This window comes from Heptranchias perlo, chromosome 9 (assembly GCF_035084215.1).
Source record: "Heptranchias perlo isolate sHepPer1 chromosome 9, sHepPer1.hap1, whole genome shotgun sequence".
Taxonomy (NCBI): domain Eukaryota; kingdom Metazoa; phylum Chordata; class Chondrichthyes; order Hexanchiformes; family Hexanchidae; genus Heptranchias; species Heptranchias perlo.
In genome coordinates, this window is record NC_090333.1 from 12448516 (window position 1) to 12475331 (window position 26816).

The window sequence follows — 26816 nt, forward strand, 5'->3', positions numbered from 1 at the left end:
TGCTTCTAACGAACCTTCCAGGTACAAATGGCACAATTACAATTCAAAGTTTCTAATAAAGAAGGTGTCACCAAAGCCCGATCCACCATTCAATTAGATCACGGCTGATCTGTACCTCCATTTACCTGCCTTTGATCTATAATCTTTTGATACCCTTAACTAATTAAAATCTGTCAATCTAAGTCTTGGAAATTTCAATTGTCCCAGTATCCACAGCCTTCTGGGGGAGAGAATTTAGATTTCCACTACCCTTTGCGTGAAAAAGTGCTTTCTAATTTCACTTCTGAATGGCTGAATTACTAATTATCTAATTTTAAAATTGTGATTCCTTGTTCTGGATTCCCCCACCAAAAGTTATAGTTTCTCTGTGTCTACCCTATCGAACTCCTTTATCATTTTAAATACCTATATTAGATCACCCCTCAACCCTCTAAACTCAAGGGAACACAAGCCAAGTTGATGTCATGAAGGGGCTTGTCATAGCTGAACATCACCATGTCTGTCAGTTCTACCTGAAAAGTCTCTTAGAAGCAACTGGTCCTCTATACATGAAGGATAACCTTTGACAAGCGAGTGTTGTACCAACTAATTTTCCTTCCAGTTTTTCCTTTTCCATATCCCATTTTTCAAAATCACGACACAAACTTAGTAAGATGAAGCAGAAAAAAGGGGCGCATGACGGATGTGAAGTTGATAACACAAGTGAGAACCAGGCTGAATATAGAAAGTACAGAGAAGTGAAAAAGGAAATAAGAGGGGTAAAGAGAGAGTATGAGAATAGACTGACGGCTCACATAAAAGCGAATCCAAAAGTCTTCTATAGGCATATAAATAGTAAATGGGGAGTAAGAGGAGGGGTGGGGCCCGATTAGGGACCAAAAAAGAGATCTACGCAATCAGGCAGAGGGCATGGCTGAGATGCTGAATGAGTACTTTGCATCTGTCTTTACCAAGGAAGAAAATGCTGCCAACGTCATAGTAAATGAGGAGGTAGTTGAGAAACTGGGTGGGCTAAAATTTGATAAAGAGGAGGTACTAGAAAGGCTGGCTGTACTTAAAGTAGATAAGTCACCAGGTCCGGATGGGATGCGCCCTAGGTTGCTTAGGGAAGTAAGGGGGGAAATTGGGGAGGCACTGACCATAATCTTCCAATCCTCCTTAGATATGGAGGTGGTGACAGAGGACTGGAGAATTGCAAATGTTACACCCCTTGTTCAAAAAGGGTGTAGGGATAAACCCGGCAACTACAGGCCAGTCAGTTAAACCTCTGTGGTGGGGAAGCTTTGAGAAACAATAATCCAGGACAAAATTAATAGTCACTTAGACAAGTGTGAATTAATAAAGGAAAGCCAGCACGGATTTGTTAAAGGCAAATCGTGTTTAACTAACTTGATAGAGTTTTTTGATGAGGTTACAGAAAGGGTTGATGTGGTGTATATGGACTTTCAAAAGGCGTTTGATAAAGTGCCACATAATAGGCTTGTCAGCAAAATTGAAGCCCATGGAATAAAAGGGACAGTGGCAGCATAGATACGAAATTGGCTAAGTGACAGGAAACAGAGAGTAGTGATGAACGGTTGTTTTTTGGACTGGAGGAAGGTGTTCAGTGGTGTTCCCCAGGGGTCGGTACTAGGACCACTGCTTTTCTTGATATATATTAATGACTTGGGTGTACCGGGCACAATGTCCAAATTTGCAGATGACACTAACTTTGACGTGTAGTAAACAGTGAGGAGGATAATAATAGACTTCAAGAGGACATAGTCATGCTGGTGGAATGGGCGGACACATGGCAGATAAAACTTAACGTAGAAAAGCGAGAAGCAATACATTTTGACAGGAACAATGAGGAGAGGCAATATAAATTAAAGGACACAATTCGACAGGGGATGCGGGAACAGAGAGATCTGGGGATATATGTGCACAAATCATTGAAAGTGGCAGGACAGGTTGGGAAAGCGGTTAAAAAAGCATGCGGGATCTTGGGCTTTATAAAAAAAATTTTTTTAAAAAAATTCGTTCACGGGATGTGGGCGTCGCTGGCGAGGCCAGCATTTATTGCCCATCCCTAATTGCCCTTGAGAAGGTGGTGGTGAGCCGCCTTCTTGAGCCGCTGCAGTCCGTGTGGTGACGGTTCTCCCACAGTGCTGTTAGGAAGGGAGTTCCAGGATTTTGACCCAGCGACAATGAAGGAACGGCGATATATTTCCAAGTCGGGATGGTGTGTGACTTGGAGGGGAACGTGCAGGTGGTGTTGTTCCCATGTGCCTGCTGCTCTTGTCCTTCTAGGTGGTAGAGGTCGCGGGTTTGGGAGGTGCTGTCGGAGAAGCCTTGGCGAGTTGCTGCAGTGCATCCTGTGGATGGTGCACACTGCAGCCACGGTGCGCCGGTGGTGAAGGGAGTGAATGTTCAGGGTGGTGGATGGGGTGCCAATCAAGCGGGCTGCTTTATCTTGGATGGTGTCGAGCTTCTTGAGTGTTGTTGGAGCTGCACTCATCCAGGCAAGTGGGGAGTATTCCATCACACTCCTGACTTGTGCCTTGTAGATGGTGGAAAGGCTTTGGGGAGTCAGGAGGTGAGTCACTCGCCGCAGAATACCCAGCCTCTGACCTGCTCTCGTAGCCACAGTATTTATATGGCTGGTCCAGTTAAGTTTCTGGTCAATGGTGACCCCCAGAATGTTGATGGTGGGGGATTCGGCGATGGTAATGCCGTTGAATGTCAAGGGGAGGTGGTTAGACTCTCTCTTGTTGGAGATGGTCATTGCCTGGCACTTATCTGGCGCGAATGTTACTTGCCACTTGTGAGCCCAAGCCTGGATGTTGTCCAGGTCTTGCTGCATGCGGGCTCGGACTGCTTCATTATTTGAGGGGTTGCGAATGGAACTGAACACTGTGCAGTCATCAGCGAACATCCCCATTTCTGACCTTATGATGGAGGGAAGGTCATTGATGAAGCAGCTGAAGATGGTTGGGCCTAGGACACTGCCCTGAGGAACTCCTGCAGCAATGTCCTGGGGCTGAGATGATTGGCCTCCAACAACCACTACCATCTTCCTTTGTGCTAGGTATGACTCCAGCCACTGGAGAGTTTTTCCCCTGATTCCCATTGACTTCAATTTTACTAGGGCTCCTTGGTGCCACACTCGGTCAAATGCTGCCTTGATGTCAAGGGCAGTCACTCTCACCTCACCTCTGGAATTCAGCTCTTTTGTCCATGTTTGGACCAACGCTGTAATGAGGTCTGGAGCCGAGTGGTCCTGGCGGAACCCAAACTGAGCATCGGTGAGCAGGTTATTGGTGAGTAAGTGTCGCTTGATAGCACTGTCGACGACACCTTCCATCACTTTGCTGATGATTGAGAGTAGACTGATGGGGCGTTAGTTGGCCGGATTGGATTTGTCCTGCTTTTTGTGGACAGGACATACCTGGGCAATTTTCCACATTGTCGGGTAGATGCCAGTGTTGTAGTTGTACTGGAACAGCTTGGCTAGAGGCGCAGCTAGTTCTGGAGCACAAGTCTTCAGCACTACAGCTGGGATGTTGTTGGGGCCCATAGCCTTTGCTGTATCCAGTGCACTCAGCCGTTTCTTGATATCACGTGGAGTGAATCGAATTGGCTGAAGACTGGCTTCTGTGATGGTGGGGATATCGGGAGGAGGCTGAGATGGATCATCCACTCGGCACTTCTGGCTGAAGATGGTTGCAAACGCTTCAGCCTTGTCTTTTGCACTCATGTGCTGGACTCCGCCATCATTGAGGATGGGGATGTTTGCAGAGCCTCCTCCTCCCGTTAGTTGTTTAATTGTCCACCACCATTCACGACTGGATGTGGCAGGACTGCAGAGCTTTGATCTGATCCGTTGGTTGTGGAATCGCTTAGCTCTGTCTATAGCATGTTGCTTCCACTGTTTAGCATGCATGTAGTCCTGAGTTGTAGCTTCACCAGGTTGGCACCTCATTTTTAGGTACGCCTGGTGCTGCTCCTGGCATGCTCTTCTACACTCCTCATTGAACCAGGGTTGATCCCCTGGCTTGTTGGTAATGGTAGAGTGAGGAATATGCCGGGCCATGAGGTTACAGATTGTGCTGGAATACAATTCTGCTGCTGCTGATGGCCCACAGCGCCTCATGACTGCCCAGTTTTGAGCTGCTAGATCCATTCTGAATCTATCCCATTTAGCATGGTGGTAGTGCCAACCAACACGTTGGATGGTGTCCTCAGTGCGAAGACGGGACTTCATCTCCACGAGGACTGTGCGGTGGTCACTCCTACCAATACTGTCATGGACAGATGCATTTGCGACAGGTAGATTGGTGAGGACGAGGTCAAGTAAGTTTTTCCCTCGTGTTGGTTCGCTCACCACCTGCTGCAGGCCCAGTCTAGCAGCTATGTCCTTCAGGACTCGGCCAGCTCGGTCAGTAGTGGTGCTGCCGAGCCACTCTTGGTGATGGACATTGAAGTCCCCCACCCAGAGTACATTTTGTACCCTTGCTACCCTCAGTGCTTCCTCCAAGTGGTGCTCAACATGAAGGAGGACTGATTCATCAGCTGAGGGAGGACAGTAGGTGGTAATCAGCAGGAGGTTTCCTTGCCCATGTTTGACCTGATGCCATGAGATTTCATGGGGTCCAGAGTCAATGTTGAGGACTCCCATGGCCACTCCCTCCTGACTGTATATCACTGTACCGCCACCTCTGGTGGGTCTGTCCTGCCGGTGGGACAGGACATACCCAGGGATGGTGATGGACAGAGTACAAAAGCAAGGAAGCTATGTTGAACCTTTATAAAACACTAGTTCGGCCACAACTGGAGTATTGTGTTCAATTCTGGGCACTTTAGGAAGGGTATGAAGACCTTAGAGTGGGTGCAGAAAAGATTTACTACAATGGTTCCAGGATGAGAGACTTCAGTTATGTGAATAGACTGAAGAAGCTGGGGTTGTTCTCCTTACAGCAGAGAAGGTTGAGAGATTTGATAGAAGTGTTCAAAATCATGAAGGGTTTAGATAAAGTAAATAAAGAGAAATTGTTCCCATTGGCGGAAGGGTCGAGAACCAAAGGACACAGATTTAAGGTGATTGGCAAAAGAACCAAAGGCGACATGAGGAAAAACTTTTACACAGCGAGTGGTTATGATCTGGAATGCGCTGCCTGAGGGGGTGATGGAAGCAGATTCAATAGTGGCTTTCAAAAAGGAATTGGATAAATACTTGAAGGGAAAAAATTTGCAGGGCTGTGGGGAAAGAGCAGGGGAATGGGACTAACTGGATTGCTCTTACAAAGAGCTGGCATGGGCTCGATGGGCTGAATTGCCTCCTTCTGTGCTGTAACGATTCTATGAAACTTGGCCTAAAAACTTCTCTCTTCCTGTTACTGAGAAATGACACCACCCTGTGGCAGAGAATCGAGAATTACAGCACTGAGTAAACTGCTGTCTGTACCACATCAGGTGACACACACACTCAGTGTAATTCAGTTCATTTGTCAGCTGGAATTCAGATCATTTACTTTTCCTGTTTGCCCAGACCTGGATGTTGGATTCGGTATTTGTTGTCCCCTGAAATAACTTGAATTAAAAAAGTTCCGAGAGTCATAGAGTTATACAGCACGGATAGAGGCCCTTCGGCCCATCGTGTCCGCGCCGGCCATCAGCCCTGTCTACTCTAATCCCATATTCCAGCATTTGGTCCGTAGCCTTGTATGCTATGGCATTTCAAGTGCTCATCCAAATGCTTCTTGAATGTTGTGAGGGTTCCTGCCTCCACAACCCTTTCAGGCAGTGAGTTCCAGACTCCAACCACCCTCTGGGTGAAAAAGTTCTTTCTCAAATCCCCTCTAAACCTCCCGCCTTTTACCTTGAATCTATGTCCCCTTGTTATAGAACCCTCAACGAAGGGAAAAAGCTCGTTAGTATCCATCCTATCTGTGCCCCTCATAATTTTGTACATCTCAATCATGTCCCCCCTCAGCCTCCTCTGCTCCAAGGAAAACAAACCCAATCTTCCCAGTCTCTCTTCATAGCTGAAGCGCTCCAGCCCTGGTAACATCCTGGTGAATCTCCTCTGCACCCTCTCCAAAGCGATCACATCCTTCCTGTAGTGTGGCGACCAGAACTGCACAAAGTACTCCAGCTGTGGCCTAACCAGTGTTTTATACAGCTCCATCATAACCTCCTTGCTCTTATATTCTATGCCTCGGCTAATAAAGGCAAGTATCCCATATGCCTTCTTTACCACCTTATCTACCTGTTCCGCCGCCTTCAGGGATCTGTGAACTTGCACACCAAGATCCCTCTGACCCTCTGTCTTGCCTATGGTCCTCCCATTCATTGTGTATTCCCTTGCCTTGTTAGTCCCTCCAAAGTGCATCACCTCGCACTTTTCCGGGTTAAATTCCATTTGCCACTGTTCCGCCCATCTGACCAACCCATCTATATCGTCCTGCAGACTGAGGCTATCCTCCTCGCTATTTACCACCCTACCAATTTTTGTATCATCAGCGAACTTACTGATCATACCTTTTACATTCATATCCAAGTCATTAATGTAGACCACAAACAGCAAGGGACCCAGCACCGATCCCTGTGGTACCCCACTGGCCACAGGCTTCCAGTCACAAAAACAACCTTCGACCATCACCCTCTGCCTTCTGCCACTAAGCCAGTTTTGTATCCAAAGTGCCAAGGCACCCTGGATTCCATGGGCTCGTACCTTCTTGACCAGTCTCCTGTGGGGGACTTTATCGAAGGCCTTACTGAAATAAGTCAATTCAACCGTTACGATAGCGACTGAATTTGAATTGAAATCACAGCCAATTGAGCATTTCTCTTTTTTTAAATTGACAGCGGTCCCAATCAGTCTGTTTTCAAAATGAACACGAATTGCCAGAATTCTCTCTCCCTCTTCAGATGATCTGTGCTACTGAACGGTGTAAGGGACATGAAAGAAAGAAAATATTTACATTTATATGGCGCCATTCACGACCTCAGGACGTCTCAAAGCGCTTTACAGCCAATGAAGTACTTTTGAAATGGTCACTGTTGTAATGTAAGAAATGCAGCAGCCAATTTGTGCACAGCAAGGTCCCACAAACAGCAATGTGATAATGACCAGATCATCTGTTTTAATGATGTTAATTAAGGAATAAATATTGGCCAGGACACCGGGGAGAACTCCCCTGCTCTCCTTTGAATAGTGCCATGGGATCTTTTACGTCCACCTGAGAGGGCAGACGGGGCATCGGTTTAACGTCTCATCCGAAAGACGGCACCTCCGACAGTGCAGCACTCCCTCAGTACCGCACTGGGAGTGTCAGCTGGGTTATGTGCTCAAGTGTCTGAACGTACAACCTTCTGACTCAGGTGAGAGTGTTACCACTGAGCCAAGGCTGACACCTGGATCAGAGAAACAATAAAATACTTCACTGACAATTTTTTAAAAAGGGACACTTGCATTTAAACACCTCCTTATCCTATCAAAGCAAGTAATTACTTTTTTTTTAATAATAAGAGTAACTGCATTTTTCTGTAAGCAAGTACAACAGTAATCCCCACCCACCAACACCAGTTCCCAGTTAACCTGTTTATGGTGATAGCAGCTAAGGGAGGAATGTTGGCCGGGACACTGAGAGAACCTCCATACTCTCCGTCAAGTAGTGCCGTGGGATCTTTAACAGGAACAGACGGACGAGATCTCATTTTGACATCTCGCTTGTAGGATGGCACCTCCGGCGATGTAGCACTCCCTCAGTACTACATCGGCGTCCCACCCTAAATCGTGAGTTCAGTTCCTGGAGTTAAGCTTGAGTCCACAATCTCAAGGGTGACACCAACTGAGCCCAGCCGGCAGCAAGAGCAATAGAAATATTCCCCAAATGTAAGGATCGAGACCCTTGTGAACGAGTCAGTCAGTTCTCTACTAAAGGAAAGATTACCTCTCGGAATCGCTCGGCTTCTCTTTCCTTTATCTCCAGGTCCTCTGCTCTCCTCTTGGCCCTTTCGTCTTCTACCTTTTTCTGTATTTCCTCCTCGGATAACTTTCCAATTTTTTCAAACTTCGACTTTAAATTCTTGGCCTGAATGGAACCCGTTCTTTTTAGCTTTATCAGCTCTTCGTACTCTGTACTCACTACTTCAGTGCTCTCATTGATTTCATCCTGAAAAAGCAAAAGCACAGATCCAGGATTTGGGGTGGAGATGCATGACTGGAGGCTTCAGTGAGTCTAAGTCATGACCTTTGACCTCTACTGTTCCATACTTAACCCTATTCCATACCTCCTCCTTCTGCCCTCAACCCCCCCACTCCTCCCTCCCCTCTCCCCATTCTGGTATTCTATTTTTAGTCTTTTCAGAAAGAAAGAACTTGCATTTATATATCACCTTTCACATCCTCAAAACATCCCAAAGTGCTTCACAGTCAATGAAGTACTTTTTTTGAAGTGCACCCACTGATGTAATGCTGGAAACGCAAGTGGCCAATTTGCACACAGCAAGGTCCCACAAACAGCAGATGACCAGATCATCTGTTTTAGTAATATTGGCTTTTTTTTATTATTCATTCTTGGGACATGGGCATTGCTGGCAAGGCCTGCATTTATTGCTTATCTCCAGTTGCCTAAGGTTTCATACAACTGAGTGGCTTGCTAAGCCACTTCAGAGGAGAGTTAAGAGTCAATCACGTTGGTGTAGGACTGGAGTCACATATAAGCCAGACCCGGTAAGGATGTTGGTGAAAATCTGATTGTTTCATGGCCACTGTTACTGATGCAGACTTTTTTTTATTTCCAGATATCCTTTTTAAAAACTGAATTTAAATTCTCAGACTACCCTGGTGGGATTCGAACTCATGTTCTTCTGGATCAGTAGTCTAGGCCGCTTGGATTACTAGTCCTGTAAAATAACCACTACCCTTTCAGTTGAGGGAGAAATATTGGCCAGGACACCGGGAGAACGCCCTTGCCTGACAGCCAATGAAGTAATTTTGAAATGTATCCACCGTGCCACGGCCAAACCTAAGATGTGCTCCGACCTGCCACTCCCGGGGTGTGAAAAATTTACCATAGCGCAAACTTTGCCGTAACCCACCTCTCCCATTTCCTGACGTTGTTGTTCAAATTCTTGTTTCTCCAGTTCTAGTTTCTGCCTTCGCTCCTCTTCTGTGCGTCTTCTCTCTTCCTCCATCTTTTGTTTCAAAAGCTCTTCAAAGTTGATTTCCAATTTGCGTGGAGAGTGCATGTCGTCAGAATCAGAGGACGTTTTCTTGGAGTCGGTCGGCTCGTCATCAAATACCTATTATTGGGGAAAGGTGGGGGGGGCGGGGGGGAGAAGGCAGTCTTTGTCAAAAGTTTATCCCTCCAATAAAGCTTGTAACATTTACTCGCTGGGACACACAACTCTTCCCTGCTCACCCAAAGGCAGACTCTAGTTCGGCATCTAGTGAGTGCAGATGGTCAAATATAATTAAATATATTTACATAAATATGATTTTGAAGCTCTGTTTTGCAGTTTTAGGTTCCTCAATGCACAAAGAAAAATATTACCCCCCCCCACCCCACCCCTCGAAAGGAGTCACTCTTATTGATGTACAGTCCCATGGGCGCTAGCTGTCCTTCTGTATATAGCCCAAGTAGTCAGTGTCCGCAGGTCATTCGACTGTAGGAGGAGCATCATGACTGAGTCCTATCTTGTTCTCCCCCAACATGGACTTTCCAGCACGGGTCACCAGAGAACAATCGGGACCAGGAGCCCTGGTTGGTTTTTCCGTTTCTGTAGCACAGCAGAGCTCCACAAAGCCCAATCGACTGTGCGATTCTATTTTTTAGTACTGCCTTTTACAAAAATGCTCCATGTGATCTCCTGGACAGGTTTCGATCGCTTGAGGCGGGGGGGGGGGGGGGGCGGGGAGAGGAATTTTCCAGAGTATTTTTTTCCCTTATTGGCCCTGGGTTTTTGGTCTCCTCTTGGAAATTACATGGCTGCGGTGAGGTGGCGGGCGGGAGTTAGGAAGTGTCTGGTCATGATGCTCCAGCCATCATCATGTGGGAGAGGCTTAATGGAACAGCAGGTCCTTTCCTGCCCCGTCATTTTCGAATGTTCGTAAAGCCAATCCGTGCACATTGATGCTTGCAATAGTTTGCCTTTAGGGTCTCCTCCTTACGATTTTCAATCGGCCCAATGCACAATGAGCATACAGCAAATTTAAAGCCAGGTGAAGTTTAAACCATACAGATCAGAAAGAAAGTAGGATTTGCCTTATGTAGAGGTGAGAAATGCTAAAAGGAAGTGCTGGGATTGCTATTAACATTCTTGGTTACGCAGTAGTTGTACTTTTTAATGAATTATGCCTTACTTCGTCAGGTCCATAATCCTCCTTGTCTGAACTTGCATGCTCCTTCAGAATGCTATCCTGGTCTGGACTCTTAAAAAATAATTAGGACATTGGATAACTTTAACAGCTGTAAATATCACTTCAATAATGGAACCACTAATATCAAAGGAGTTATATTGCGGGGAAAAAAAAGATAAAATGTTAAGTTGTCTTCACTGACCATAAAGCATGAAGATACCTGGTTTCACAATACCATTCCTGCAACGCTGAAACAGTAGTTATAAAGGCTCAGGTTTGGTTAAGGATGTTGGCTCTGCAGAGGAACATAGGAACAGGAGTAGGCCATTCAACCCCTCAAGCCTGTTCCGCCATTCAATTAGATCATGGCTAATCTGTATCTTAATTCCATCTACCCACCTTGGTTCCTTAACCCTTAATACCCTTGCCAAATGTATTCTATCTGGTCCTAGATTAATATAATATTCTGGTTTTATTTTGTCTATGCCATTCAATATCCTAATAACCTCCATGAGGCCCCATTAACTGCCTTCTTCCTCTGCAGCTTAAGCGTGTCTCATCTTTGCTCTTAAGAGGTCCCCTTTTGATTTGGGATCTGTCCTATTGCTCTTTGTTAGACCATCTCCAATGCTTGATTTGAAATAATAACTGCAATGGTTGGATCACTGAAGGACCCTGGTTTAGTGATTTTGTCCACCAATGCGGTTCAGCTCCCAATCAATGTTTGACACAGTCAGTATCGAAACCAGACGTCATTAACAACGCTGAAGGATTAAAAAAAAAATCTGAAGAAATAAGAGAATGATGAGACTGACATCTGAAAGGAATACTATTCTAGAGACCCCTCCTTTCACACCTAATTGGAAAGAGTCTCTAAAATAAGTATCCCCAAGGCCGATATTGTCAGGTTAATCTCTCTTTTTATGCCAAATTTAGAAGTGATCGACCATGTAGGTAGACAATGCCAGCCAATCATCTTTCTGTTGCATCCGAGCAAAGGCAGATTTGCCTGTTATTGCCCTCGGGTGTATTGGATCACCTGATCCCAGCTCATGGAAGAGAAATTGACCAGGGGAGACCGCACGCCCGTGAGTGAGCCCGTCAGTTTTCCATCCAGTCACACCCGCGACCTCCTATTCGTCGCCGGGAATTTCCTTGGCGGATGGGTCACCGCCACCCCCCCCCCCCCCAACCCCGATCGGTCGGCGTAACTTCATCGGAAATCCCGTTTTCACAAACAGGGATCTTCCACCACAGCCGATCGGGGTGAACCCCCACCTCACAACCCCACCGAGGAAAATCGTTCCTTGACGGATGTAGATTTTCTCCGCAGCGGTGGAAATGGAAGGAGAGTTGCTGAATTTTCAGGGGTCTCTACATCGTGAGGTACCTACCATGCTTTTCCGAGCTTCGGCAAATTGCTTCCGCTCTTCTTCCAAGCGTTTGCGAGCCTCTTCCTCCACCTTGCGCTGTTCCTCCTCACGGCGCTGCCTCTCCAGCTCTTCGAAACTTAGTTTTAGTTTCCCGGGCCGGGCTGGGTCCTTCAGAGATGCAGTAAGGTCGGGTTGATCTTCTTCATCTTCGGCTAGAGTCTGAGTACAACGGAGCCATTGGATTAGGACATTAGAAAAGGCAAAATCGTAAAAAATAAAGGACCATTCAGTGAGTGAAGCTCATTCTTGTAGTACTCAAACTATATCCCATTTCAGTATCCAACTGCATTTTGAATGTTCTTAGTCCTCCACTATGTCAAATATTAATCATTCTTTAAGTTAAGAGGTTCTAATAAATATCACAGTATAATAGTACCACAGCACAGGAGGAGGCCATTCGGCCCATTGTGCCTGTGCTGGCTCTTTGAAAGAGCTATCCAATTAGTCCCATTCTCCTGCTCTTTCCCAATAGCCCTGTAAATTTTTTCCCTTCAAGTATTTATCCAATTCCCTTTTGAAAGTTACTATTGAATCTGCTTCCACCACCCTTTCAGGCAGTGCATTCCAGATCATAACAACTCGCTGCGTAAAAAAAAATGTTTCCTCATGTCGCCTCTGACCCTTTTGCCAAACACCTTAAATCTGTGTCCTCTGGTTACCGACCCTCCTGTCGCTCGAAAGTGTTTCTCCTATTTACTCCATCAAAACCGTTCATGACCTTGAATACCTCTATCAAATCTCCCCTAAACCGTCTCTGTTCGAAGGAGAACAACCCCAGCTTCTCCAATCTTTCCACATAACTGAAGTCCCTCATCCCTGGTACCATTCCAGTAAATCTTTTCTGCTCCATCTCTAAGGCCTTGACATCCTTCCGAAATTGTGGTGCCCAGAATTGAACACAATACACCAGCTGAGGCCTAACCAGTGTTTTATAAAGGTTTAGCATAATTTCCTTGCTTTTGCTCTTTTAGTTCTGCTCTTCACCTTTTATTTTCCCCGTCTCAACTATTGAGGCAAATAACTTACATTAATGAAGTATTTTAATGCAGTAAATCTCTCTAGTGCTTCAGTGAAATGGACACTGAAGCGATCACGTGACTTAAGCTTTTTGAAAGCGGGGAGAAGGATTTAGGGAGAGTTCCAAGTTTTTAACAGCCTACTGAACCTGTCCTGCCACCTTCAAAGATTTTTGTGTATGTGCACCCCCAGGTCTCTCTGTTCCTGCACCCCCTTAAATTCTGTACCATTTAGTTTGTATTGCCTCTCCTCATTCTTCCTACCAAAATATATCACTTCACACTTCTCTGTGTTAAATTTCACCTGTCATGTGTCTGCCCATTTCACCAGTCTGTCTATGTCCCCCTGAAGTCTGTTACTATCCTCCACATTGTTTACTACATTTCCGAGTTTCGTGTCATCTGCAAACTTTGAAATTATACCCTCTATACCCAAGTCCAGGTCATCATAAAGAGCAGTGGTCCTAATACTGACCCCTGGGGGACACCACTGTACACTTCCCTCCAGTCTGAAAAACAACCGTTCACCACTACTCTCTGCTTTCTGTCCCCTAGCCAATTTCGTATCCATGCTGTCACTGTCCCTTTAATCCCATGGGCTTTAATTTTTCTCACAAGTCTATTATGTGGTATTTTATCAAATGCCTTTTGAAAATTGATATACACAACGTCAACAGCACTACCTTCATCAACCCTTTCCGTTACTTCATCAAAGAACTCAATCGAGTTAGTCAAACATGATTTTCCTTTAACAAATCCGTGCTGACTTTCATTTATTAGCCCATACTTTTCCAAGTGCCAATTAATTTTGTCCCAGATTATTGTCTCTAAATATTTCCTACCACCGACGTTAGGCTGACTGGCCTGTAATTGCCGGGTTTATCCCTCTCCCTTTTTGAACAAGGGTTGTGACATTTGCAATTCTCCAGTCCTCTAGCACCATCCCCATATCTAAGGAGGATTAGAAGATTGTGGCCAGAGCCTCTGCAATTTTCACCCTTAAATTCCCTCAGTAACCTAGGATGCATCCCATCTGGAGCAGGTGACTTTTCTACTTTGAGTACTGCCAATCTTTGAAGTACCTCCTCTTTGTCTATTTTTATCCTGTCCAATATCACGACTACCTCCTCCTTCACTGCTACAATGGCAGCATCGTCCTCTCTAGTGAAGACAAACGCAAAGTATTCATTTAGTACCTCTGCCTCCACAAGAAGATTTTTTTTTTGTCCCTAATCGGACACACCCTTTCTTTGACTACCCTTTTACTATTTATATGTTTAAAAAAGACTTTTGGGTTCCCTTTTATGTTAGCCGCTAATCTATTCTCATGCTCTCTCTTTGCTCCTCTTATTCTTTTTTTAGATCTCCTCTGTACTTTCTGTATTCGTAGGGATGTGTCCACTCTGTACCCGAACCAATTCCTCCTTGAAGGCCTCCCATTGTTCAATTACTATTTTGCCTGCCAATTTTTGATTCCAATCCACCTGGGCAAGATCCCTTTTTAACTCACTGAAATTTGCCCTCCTCCAGTTAAGTATTTTCACATTTGATTGTTCCTTGTCCTTTTCTGTTTCTATTCTGAACCTAATGATATTATGATCACTGTTCCCCAAATACTGTCCCACTGAAACATGCTCCACCTGCCCCATTTCATTCCCCAGGACTAGATCCAGCGCTGTCTCCTTGTTGGGTTGGAAACACCCTGTTCCACAAAGTTCTCTTGTACACATTTCAGGAATTTCTCCCCTTCTTTCCCCTTTACACTGTTACTGTCCCAGTCTATATTGGGATAATTGAAGTCCCCCATTATCACTACTCTATAGTTCTTGCATGTTTCTGTAATTTGCCTGCAAATTTGCTCCTCTATCTCCTTCCCAATATTTGGTGGCCTACAGTATACACCCAATAGCATAATAGCACCTCTATTGTTGACCCCTCAACTACATCATCCCTTTTCAGTGCTATAATAGTTTTTTTGATCAAGACTGCCACCCCTCACCGCCTTTCTTTCCTTCCCTGTCTTTCCTGAATACCTTCCAGCCAGGAATATTGTTCCCAATCCTCCTCTTCTTTGAGCCAGGTCTCTGTTATATCATAGTCCTATTTGGCAACTTGAGCCTGCAGTTCACCAACCTTATTCACCACGTTACATGCATTTAACACATGCACTCCAAACTCATCTTAGTTTGCTTCGCATTTGCCCTCTGTCTGATCCCTCCTATTTCTGAACTCTTCTTTACTCCAGTGCTGTTTGTCCCTCCCCCATTCCTCTGTGCACCTTATTTCTCCTCTCTAATGTTACCTCCTGGTGCCCAACCCCTGCCAAATTAGTTTAAACCCTCCCCCACTTAAATCTTTGAAGGTGGCAGGACAAGTTGATATGGCTGTTTAAAGAAACATACAGGATCCTTGGCTTTATAAATACACCTTAAAAATTTGCAGGACTATGGGGAAAGAGCTGGGGATCGGGACTAATAGATAGCTCTTTCAAAGCCGGCACAAGCACAATGGGCCGAATGGCCTCTTTCTGTGTTCTATGATTCTATGATCTGTTTTATGTTGGATTTCACTACCCCTGTTTGCTAATTTAAATTTAAATTTATGCACTCTGCCTTATATTGAAGTTATATTTTGTGTTTATCATAGTCTGTATTTGCTCAGGTTGTAGTTCCGGTGGTTAAGTGAGGATCGCACCCAACAGTGCCCTCCAGTGGTGACCATGGGGTTTGCAGGGTCAGGAGGGCACCTTATTAGCATGGGTGCGAGCACCGTTTTAGGCACACCTCTGTCAGCTGCCTGCCCCATGCCCACAGTTACTCTGGTGTTGCTCCGCCCATGGGGAGGGGGAGAGGCAGGGGTTGCACCCAGGCCGCCCCACCCCAGGACCCAGCAATCATCCTATCCGACCTTCGAGCAAGGAAGGCTGGTCTCCGAAATTTTTGGGGGGCCCGCGGAGAGACCGGCACGCCTCCAGTCACTCGATGTTCCCGCTGCCACACGAACACCCGGTCCCGACTGTGGATCGAGAGTGGGAACTCCCATCTGAACAGGCAAAAGTGGCCTCGCTTTAATGGCACATCTGGCAGTTCTACACTGAAGTGTCAGCCTGGATTGGAAGGTGGAAGCAGATACAATAGTAGCTTTCAAAAGGGAATTGGGTATATAAGTGAAAAGGAAAAATTTGCAGGGCTAGGGGGAAAGAGTGGGGGAGTGGGACTAATTGGATAGCTCTTTCAAAGAGCAGGCAAGATGGGCCGAATGGCCGCCTTTTGTGCTGTATGATTCTAGATCATGTGCTCAGCTGGAACTTGAATCCGTGACCCTGCTTTGGGCCCATGCCCACCAGGTACTGAATTGAGACTGTCCAGACTCATTTCGGGTTAGGACCGTTACAGCCAACAGACATAGAGGGGGGGATTTTAACCCATCCTGCCCGGCGGGAACGGGGTGAGCACGCTGTCAAAATAGCTGTGCAAAGACTTACCCGTCCCATTCCCACATAGTTCCCGCCCACCGCCATCTTAACTGGGCCTTTTATAGGCGGCCGAGGCGTCTGCCTGACTCGGCCAGGAGCCTCATTAATATAAGCTAATGATGTCATTAGGACCCCCAATGGCCTTTTATCTAGGCACCCGCCGCCATCACCATGCTCAGTAAAACCCAGGCGGGGGAGGTCGCCGAGACAAGTTGAAAACTTTCCTTGGCGGGGCCAGGAGGGGCAGGATTGCTGCTCACAAGTGAAGTCTGGGCCTCTGCTGCGCCAGGCTCCCCACTGCCTTCCCACCCGCGAAACGGCCCCTATTCCCTTCCACCACCCCCCACCTCACAACTTATCTGGGCCCCACCGGCCAACCGCCTCTTTGCGTCCATATTGGGCAGGCTCATGACCAGCGGAATGTAAATGAGGCCCGGGAGTTAAAATAGCCCTGGCCCCAAACTGATGGTGTCGGGCAGGTTAGATGCTCAATCTAAAAGTAAGAATCTAATTTGATGTTGTACATGGATAATGGGTGCAAGCAATACTGTTAACTTCCAACCTTTCTTGCCTCAGCGAAGGCTGCCTTTTCCTCCTCGATGCGCCGTCTTGCTTCCTCCTCTGCTTTTCTCTTTTCCTCATCCTGCCTCCGTCTTTCTATTTCTTCGAAGCTGAGTTTTAATTTCCCCGGGCGGATTTCACTCTTGCTGGAAGCCATGCCCTCCGGCTCTTCATCTTTATCCTTTGATACAACACCACACGTAATGTTATCTTTTAAAGCGGACGAGCATAAAATATTAGCAAAGCGCAGGGCAAAGGGTATGCGTCCGGATTAGAGTTGGACGTTTGTCAGGAGGTTTTATCACATGAGCGGTTGCTGCTTCTAACTGGTTCCCCCCCCCACCCCAACACTCCCGCCATTGGCCGCCCAACACATCCATCCACACGGCACCACGCCCCCCATACACCCACCATTGATCGCCCGACATACCCATCCTCACGGTGCCCGCCTCCATACACCCACCATTGATCGCCCGACATACCCATCCTCACGGTGCCCGCCTCCATACACCCACCATTGATCGCCCGACATACCCATCCTCACGGCACCCCGCCCCCCCACACACGCACCATTGATCGCCCGACATACCCATCCTCACGGTGCCCGCCCCCCATACACCCACCATTGATCGCCCGACATACCCATCCTCACGGTGCCCGCCCCCATACACCCACCATTGATCGCCCGACATACCCATCCTCACGGCACCCCGCCCCCCATACACCCACCATTGATCGCCCGACATACCCATCCTCACGGCACCCCGCCCCCCATACACCCACCATTGATCGCCCGACATACCCATCCTCACGGCACCCCGCCCCCCATACACCCACCATTGATCGCCCGACATACCCATCCTCACGGCACCCCGCCCCCCACACACCCACCATTGATCGCCCGACATACCCATCCTCACGGTGCCCGCCTCCAGCAGCAATTGGAAAGCGAACAGACTCTTCGCTAACCGATTGACACTCAAGATTCATCCAATCAAACAGCCTTTTGTTGCCACCTCCAATATTGTTCTAACTAATAAGCAAAAGTGTTCAAAGAAAATGAAAAAAGAAACAATATTTTTTCATAATGTCCCTCTGATTTTCCTCCTGAGCTTTTGCTCGCAGCAGTGTCCTGTAGATTGATGTTTAATTCCTGGAGACGCCAAGACAATCCTGGAGGGTTGGCAACCCTGGTCCGGAACTGTTAACCCCGTCTTTTCTCTTTAAGGATGCCGGAGGAGCTGCGTATTTCCAGCATGTTCTGTTTTTAGTTTGAGCAAAGTGGGAATAATGCAGGTGGTTTACTTGTTGACTTGCAGAGGAGGATGTTGAAATCGGCCCGGCAGTACACCCTCACAACAAGTCTCTCCATGACCTTGCTGCTTCCTCCCGCTGAAACTCCTTCAGCCCCAAGTTGCAACAGCATCAGCCTCCACTATCCTGACTCTGGCCTCCTTTGCACCCCTCCCCACCCCACTTCCCCTCCAGCCAACTTTCAGCCACACGGTCTTCAGCTGTCTTGGCCCCACTCTCTTGTGAACTCTACCCCTATGACCCTCTCTCCCCTCCTTCAAAACCTATCTCTTTGATCTTGCCTTCAATTACCAGCTTGGCCTCTGGTTATTTTTTTGGCCTCTGTGACCCACTTTGCCAAGTTTTCTGTTAAAGGTGCAAGTTCCATGTAGTGAACGGGGGTCGGATGCAGGGCAAAGGAAAGCCTTGGGCAGCAGATGAGCTTCAAGTTTGCTAAGAACTATTTTATTGTTCTCTTTAAAAGTTTATTGTAGAAAGTCTCAAATGCAGGTCAAGTAGGTCTCGTCCACAACCACGCCAAAGGCACTGACTTCATCTCAGGAACGGTTTCATAGGCACCAGTACCTCACACAGGTAACCATTCTTCACCTGTTGACCTAGACATGAGCAGTCTCGGCCTTGACTCGGGGGTCGAGCTCTCACCCCAGAGTCAGAGGCTGTGGGTTTCAAGCCCCGTTCCAGGAAGTGAAAGATTCCCATGGCGCCTTTTCAAAAGAAGATTGGCCAGCGATCGCTCCTCAACCAACACTGCTAAAAACAGACCAACTGCTCATTCGTCTCATTGTGGAACCTTGCTGTGTGCAAACTGGCTGCCCACATAACAGGTGCTGCACTCCAAGAAGTGATCCATTGACTGGGAAGTATTTAAGGATATCCTGAGGGTGTTAAAGGTGCTATTATAAATGCAACTTCTTTCTTTGCCAGTGAATGTTGGTGGTCTGTTGGACAGTGTGCATTGGGGGAGTGGAGAAATATTACACTCAAGGTTGATTCTCTTCTCACCATGCACATTTCTGTCCCCGCATGGCAGTCTGGGGCAGGAAATTGGCACATTTTCCCTTCCCTAGCCCAGGAACACTAAAGCCCATTGCAGCACCCCAGGTGAGATTGTGTGTAGATGTTCGAACGTGACTGGCTATTAGATTAGCCATGTTTAAGATGCAAGAAGTTGGGTGGCTTCAAAACAGCATCGCTTCGACTGAAGGTGGTTTGGAGATGGTGATCTTAAGGCTCAAGTGGACTGACAGAGAGGGCTGCTGAACGGTGCTTCACCTCACGAAAGGAATGCCTGTTTGCTTCATATCTTCTCTTCTTCTCCTGTTCAATTTTTTGGTGTTCTTCCTCTTCCCGTGCCTTCTCCAGATCTTCAAAATTCACTTTGATTTTGCCTGGTGTCTTGGTAAAACTATCAGAAACTTCTAAGGTTGTGGAAATAGCTTCACCTTCCTGTTTCAAAACAGAAACTCTTTCTTTTAATAAAGCTTTTTCTTTCCTTTGCCCCCCCCCACCAAATTAAAGACTGTTCCTTTCCAGATGAGTCATGGAGAAATGCAACTGGCAAATGTCAGCTTGGCTAAGTTGATGCAGTCAGAAGGTTGTGCTTTCGAGGTCTCAGCTCATAGTATGGGCTGATGTCCACTGGCATGCCAAAGATGTCGTATATTGTTGGAGGTGTTGTCCTTTGGGTGAGACGCTAAACCATCTCACTACAGGAAGAGCCAAGGAATTGTCCCGGTCAAAATTCCTCCCTCGATGTCAACCATCAAAAATGTTTTTTTAGAAGTTAGCTGGCCTTTCATCTCACTGTTTTGTGGGATTGCGGCTGGCAACTTTGCCTACATAAAAGCAGTCAATTCCAGATCACTGTATTGAGACTTTTCTGAGAGAAGCAATAAGGGACGACATAATCTGAATTTGTACAAGAGCTCGTGCGAGTTGGCGTGTTGTGTGCTGTTTTGGACGGCTCATTATAGGAAGGATGGAAGAGTAATAGAAAATGTACAGTGTAGATTCACCAGGGAAAGAGGGGTGATAGTTGTGAAGAGAGATTTGAGATGTATGGGGTTTTGTCACTAGAGCTGAGAAGACTAAAGGATGACCTGATAGAGGTCTTTAAGGTAAATAGCCAAAGAGATTGTTTCCGTTGGTTCGTGAGACAGTAATGAAAGGGCACAAATTTAAGGTAATCGCAAAAAGAATTAAAGGGGAGGTTACAAAAAAATTAAAGGGGAAATTACAAAAAATTCTTTACACTGATGAGGGTGAGAAGGTGGAATTCTCTGCCATAACCGATTGCTGAAGCAGAGTCTGTAAATTCTCTTAAAAGGGAGTTAGTTGGTTGCTTGAAAAAAATAAATATTAATGAGTATGGGAAGCAAGTGAGATTGGACTTGGTGGGTGATGTTGGATGAAAACACCAGCTCGACATCATGGACCAAGTGACCTGTTTCTACGCTGAAATGGTCTATGATTCTATGAATTGGAAGTCTTTCTTTCTAACCTTGCACTGTTCTGCTACAATTGGGACATTTCGCCTTTTTTCTGGCTTATTAACCTGTCTATGAACAAATTTCCCCCAGTTTAAAAATAATATTCCAGATGGGATACATTAGTCATGAGATTTGGTTGCTAAATTTTGTAGCGATTAAATATGTCCCACCTGGGACCATTTTCATTGGAAAATCTGCCTACAGTCAAGTCAGCAACGAAGCAGAAAAAAAGCAAGATGTTCACGAGGTGGAATAGTGCCAGAGGACTGGCGGACAGCTAATGTTATTCCTTTATTTAAAAAGGGAGATAGAACCAGTCCAGGGAACTAAAGACTAATTAGATTAACGTCAGTGGTAGGAAAGATAATGGAACCTTGACTCAAAGATGTAATAGAAAGACATCTAGAGAATGAAAATACAATAAAGAATAATCAGCACGGATTCCAGAAGGGAAAGCCATGCTTGACCAACCTTATTGAATTCTTTGAAGAAGTAACAAAAAGAGTAGAGAAGGGTAATGTATTAGATGTAATATATTTGGATTTTCAAAAGGCCTTCGGTAAGTTACTGCATTGTAGACTCATGGCTAAGGTCAGAGCATGTGGAGTCAGGGGACAGATAGCAGAATATGCACATGAGGGAGAAAGGAATAGAAGGGTGTGCTGATAGGGTGAGATGAAGTAGGGCGGGAAGAGGCTCGTGTGGAGCATAAATGCCGGCACAGAACAGTTGGGCCGAACGGCCTGTTTCTGTGCTGTAGACTCTATGTAATCTGTACATTACAACAATGACTACGCTTCATAAGTATTTCATTGGCTGTAAGGAGCTTTGCGACATCCTGAGGTTATGAAAAGGCACTATAGAAATGCAATTCTTTCTTTTCTTTCCTTTTTCTTTTCTCCTCCTTGTCCTGTAGCTTCTGTTTCTGTTGCTGTTTGGATGGAAAATTGAGAGCTGTCCACTTGTGATTTCTGATATACATGGCCGTTGTACGCAGCCCTCCGCCGTCGTACGCAGCCCTCCGCCGTCGTACGCAGCCCTCCGCCGTCGTACGCAGCCCTCCGCCAGCTTTTAAAAGGGAATTAGATGATGGGGAGAAAAGTAAGGAATATTAAAATGGAAATGGAGAAGGAGCAGGTGAGTGGGATCAGACTAAGTGGCTCAAGTGGAGAAATGCATTGGTCCACACTTGTCTGTTTCTGTGCTACAACATTATGTGGCTCTGATTTTTTTTAAATCTGAGAGCTTTAGGAGATTTATAATATCACCAACGATAAACAAAGACATAGAAGCTTGAAAATCACACTGGGTAATATTATCGTCAAAACACTGAATGCACTTAATTTACCCTTGGCAAAATTTCCATTTCCCTCCCTGACCACTGTCTCGGCATCCTGTTCGACCCTGTGCAGAGTTTCACACCCTACATCCTTTCCGTTGCAGGCTGCTTACTTCTGCAACCCTGCCCTTCTCCACCCCTACCTCAGCCTTTTTGCTGCTGAAACCCTTATATAAGTCATCATCATCATCATCATCTCCCAGTTTTGGCTACTTCAATATTCTTGTCAGCCTCTAATTCTCCACTCTCCATAAACTTGTCCAAAACTCAGCTGCCCGTATCTTGCCCACATTATGTCCCGCTCTCCCATCATCCCTGTCGCTGCTGACCTTCACTGGCTGTGTCAGCTGTGGCTCAGTTGGTAGCCCTCTTATCTCTAAGTCATGAAGGTTGTGGGTTCAAGTCCCACTTTAAGAGGCTTAACCACACAAATCTAGGCTGACACTCCAGTGCAGTACTGAGGGAGTGCTGCACTGATGGATGGTACCATCCTTTTGGATGAGATGTTAAACTGAGGTGGGTATAAAAGATCCCATGGCACTATTTGAAGTAAGAGCAGGGCTGGTGTCCTGGCCAATATTTATCACTAAAACAGATCATCTGGTTATTATCTCATTGCTGTTTGTGGGACCTTGTTGTGCGCAAATTGACGGCTGCGTTTCCGACATTACAACACTCCAAAAGTACTTCATTGGCATTTAAACGCTTTGGGTCATCTTGAGGTCATTGAAAAGTGCTATATAAATGCAAGTCTTTCTTTCTATCTTCCCCAGTCACTAAATTTTACGTCCTTGTCCTTGTCTTTAAATCCACCCTTGGCCTCTGCAACCTCCTCCAGCCTGGCCTTCGATGCATCCTTTCTCTCCTTTGGCCCAACCATTGGTGGCACAGTCTTCAGCCATCTAAGTTTCTACTCTTTGAAATTTTCTCTATAAACTTCACTCTCTCTCTCTCTCTCTCTCTCTCTCTCCTCCTTTAAGAGCCCTCTCAAAACCCACCTCTTCAACCAAGCTTTCAGTTACCCCTCCCAATCAGTCCCCTTCCTGCCATGGAGTCTATGCTCCTTACACCTCTCTGTAGCGCCTTGGGATGTTTAGATACATTAAAAAGTAGCTGTATAAATGCAAGTTGTTGTTGTAACAAATTCCTCTGTTCCGATGTTCGGCAGAAGGTAATGTGCAGATTCACCAGAATGATACCGGGGCTAAAAGGGTTAAATTATGAGGACAGGTTGCATAGACTAGGCTTGTATTCTCTTGAGTATAGAAGATTAAGGGACGATTTAATTGAGGTGTTTAAGATGATTAAAGGATTTGATAAGGTAGATAGAGAGAAACTATTTCCTCTGGTGAGGGAGTCCAGAACATGGGGGCATATCCTTAAAATTAGAGCTAGGTTGTTCAGGGGTGATGTCAGGAAGCACTTCTTCATACAAAGGGTAGTGGAAATCTGGAACTCTATCCCCCAAAAAGCTGTTGAGGCTGGGGGTCAATTGAAAATTTCAAAACTGAGATTGATAGATTTTTGTTAGGCAAGGGTATTAAGGGATATGGAACCAAGGCAGGTAAATGGAGTTACGATACAGATCAGCCACAATCTATCTAATCAAATGGCGGAACAGACTCGAGAGGCTGAATGGCCTACTCCTCTTCCTATGTTCCATTGTTCTAACAGAGCCATTTGTTTTAAATGTGTTAACACCTCATTAGAATAGCAGAGAGAGAAAAACAAAATACAAATATCTTAGGCTTTTGATAATTTTACACAGTGTGATTTCCAAGCTCGAAGTCCTAGGATTCAAAATATAATGGTGGCTTTTTTTTTACAGATATGGATGCGCCTCAGTACCTCCGCGCCTTTTTTTGCGAGTTCACGTTGTAGTTTCCTTTTCTCCACGATGTCCTGCTGAATTCTTCTCTTCCGCTCTTCCTCCATTCTTTTCCTCTCTTCCTCTTGCCTTATCTTTTCCATTTCTGCAAACTTGCCCTTAACTGTCCCTGCGGACACAGGAAGGCACAGGCACGTCTCTTTTTTTTTGTCCCCAGTTTTAACGCGACAAACTAGCGCTTAACAAAGATTTTAATCTTTGTTACCTGTCAGTTTAGGGACGTATGCCTTCTTCAGTTCGTTCGATTTGTTCTCATCTTCGTCGTCTGAAGCAAGGAGTTCCCTGAGCTGAAATAGAGCAAGTGAAGTGAAAAGAGGCTCAGTGTCATTCTTTTCAACATTAAATCCAAACCACTTGTGTCCGGCAGCTGCAATGACGATATATTGACTAAATTACAAAGCTGTAACGCAGTGGAAGGGCTCAGGTGATGCCATTAAATGCAATCTTGACCATGCTCTGCGGCCAAGATTTGACCAGATGGAGAATTGGGAAAGAGAGAATGAGGCGAAGTGAAACATAGAGTGAACACATTTAAACTATTCATCTGTGTGTTTTGGCTACTGTTTAATGTTACAGTAATGTGATTTTTGAGTAGATTTATTACTGTAATATTTGCAGACTCACAATGTGTGAGCAAAAAAAACCAAGTGAAACAGATTGGCCCAGGGAGACTGCAGCCCATTCGCTACCTTAAACATCCACCATTGGCGCACCATGGCCACAGTGTGTACTATCCACAGGATGCACTGCATCAACTCGCCAAGGTTTCTTCAACAGGCTCCCAAACCAGCGACCTTCACTACAGAGAAGGACAAGGGCAGCAGGTGCATGGGAACACCACCACCTCCAGATTCCCCCTCCAAGTCACACACCGCCCCGACTTGGACATATATATCGGCCGTTCCTTCATTGTCGCTGGGTCAAAATTCTGGATCTCCCTACCTAGCAGCACTGTGGGGGTACCTCCACCACACAGACTGCAGCGGTTCAAGAAGCAGGCCCACCACCACCTTCTTGAGGGCGACTAAGGATGGGCAATAAATGTCAGCCTTGCCAGCCCACATCCCGAGAACGAACTTAAAAAAAAAAAAAGTTTCCCCGGACCTGCTGGCAGGCTCAAAGGTAAAACTAGTGAACAAGCTTTGGTCAACAATCAATCAGAACGTGGGCAGAGGTAAAGGAAATACGATTTATAGACTAAGCGACCTCCTGTTTTATCTTTGTCCATTCTTTCTCCTTCTTATACTGTTCATTTCTCCTCTTCTTTTCTTCTTGGGATCTCCGATGGCTCCTTTCTTCCCGTGCTTTTTGCATGGCTTCGAACTTAGTCTTAACATCACCCTTGCCCATCTTTGGCACGTATGATTTATGAACGGGTTTAGATGTAGATAGAAGTATCTATGTGGGTTAAAAAAAGAGACAGAACAGGAAAGGGGGGAGGTGGGGGGAGAAAAAAAGAGATACATGAAAGAACCTAACAAAAAAAGAGTGTTAGCTGACTTGAGAATTATTAACCAGATGATAGAGAATTTAAGGAATGAAGCAGCAAGATTTCAACTTTCCACTAATTAAAAGGCATTCACTACTGTTACGTTGAAATCTCCTTAACATTTGTGCGCCCAGAACAGTGACTGCTCATTTGGCGCAATTTGTGGGTTAAGCTCTTGTTCTATTAATAACGCCTTAATGAAAATGGAGAGCAAAGGAATGTTCCAACACTTTAGTTACTGATATTGCTAAGGACAATATCAATCCACTGGTGCCAATCGCTCCTCCCTTCCCCCCTGCCTCCCACACAATTGATTTAATGCAAGACGCCATGCGTTCATTCCAAGAATTACCATAATCCTCTTTAATAATTCTTCTATTTAAATAATCATACCTAAATTAGAGAAAGCTAGTATAAAAGAAAGTTATGATCGGGCTTATGAATGCATGCCACACACACAAGAACAAGGGGTGGTTGCAAACAAATTAGTCGCAGAGCACCAGACGAGATTATTTGGAAAACATTCACAAGAGTCCGATGGTGCTACACAAGTGCATTTGAACGCACAGTTAGTGCTTAGTTAGTCGTCCAACTCACACGTTTTCAAATTGGGGTCTGCAAGGGATCTGTTGATGTTTACAAGGGGCTCCCGGGAGTTTCATTTCCTGTCTGGTGTCGCGAGCACAGTCTCTCAAGAATTTTGTGCTCAGTTATTTCTGCAATGATAGCAGTGTTTTCCGTTGGACAGCTGACACCGTCTTTATGAAATTAGTACAGTAATTTTTTGCGAGTGTAATAATATTTGCAGGAGGACCCCAAGAGTGCGTCAGGGTTTACAAGGGGCTTCTGGGAGTGTGCCAATATTTGCAGGGGGTCTCTGGGAGTGTGCCAATATTTGCAGGGGGTCTCTGGGAGTGTGCCAATGTGTGCAAGGGGTCTCTGGGAGTGTGCCAATATTTGCAGGTGAGGGTGGGATGAGGAGTGGGGTGGGTGGGTGATACCAGAGAGCAATTGGCCCGTGGGAAGAGTCGTCAACATCAGGAGGGGAAGACGATGGGGGGATAGAAAGGAGGAGAAAAGAGGCAAAGGAAGAAACATTCAAAATGTTTTTTACAGTGTTGTATTTCGTACTGGATGTAAACATATTTGATCTTTAATCAAGAGACTGAAACTACTGGTTGTTCAAACTGGACTTGAGAACAGGAAGAGGAAACGTCATTGATTCTGGGACCGATAATCCAACGACGAGTGCCCTCTCATCAAATAAACAGCCTGAAGCCGACAAGGTGTCTTGGTAGTGTGTCAATATTCAAAGTGGGCTCTCAGGAGTGCCAATATTTGCAGAGGGATCCCCAGGTGTGTGCCAATATTTGCAGGAGGATCCCCAGGCGTGTGCCAATATTTGCAGAGGGATCCACAGGCGTGTGCCAATATTTGCAGAGGGATCCACAGGCGTGTGCCAATATT

The 26816-nt window shown here is 45.8% G+C and overlaps 1 protein-coding gene across 4 annotated transcripts in view; it reads right to left on the reverse strand.

The window, feature by feature from the left end:
* nexn (nexilin (F actin binding protein)) overlaps positions 1 to 26816 on the reverse strand; it is a 49859-nt gene that overhangs the window by 14362 nt on the left and 8681 nt on the right. For 2 of the 4 annotated variants that reach the window (XM_067989855.1, XM_067989856.1), the window contains exons 2-8: positions 25067 to 25258; positions 24066 to 24147; positions 23821 to 23969; positions 16832 to 17011; positions 11740 to 11937; positions 9085 to 9288; positions 7935 to 8156 (exon numbers count right to left, since the gene is read on the reverse strand). In XM_067989855.1, coding sequence (XP_067845956.1) covers positions 7935 to 8156; positions 9085 to 9288; positions 11740 to 11937; positions 16832 to 17011; positions 23821 to 23969; positions 24066 to 24147; positions 25067 to 25210 — 1179 coding nt within the window. In that variant the 5' untranslated portion in view covers positions 25211 to 25258. Of the gene's footprint in view, positions 1 to 7934; positions 8157 to 9084; positions 9289 to 10348; positions 10418 to 11739; positions 11938 to 16831; positions 17012 to 23820; positions 23970 to 24065; positions 24148 to 25066; positions 25259 to 26816 lie in introns of all 4 variants that reach the window. The other 2 variants (XM_067989853.1, XM_067989857.1) reach the window with 2 other exon arrangements.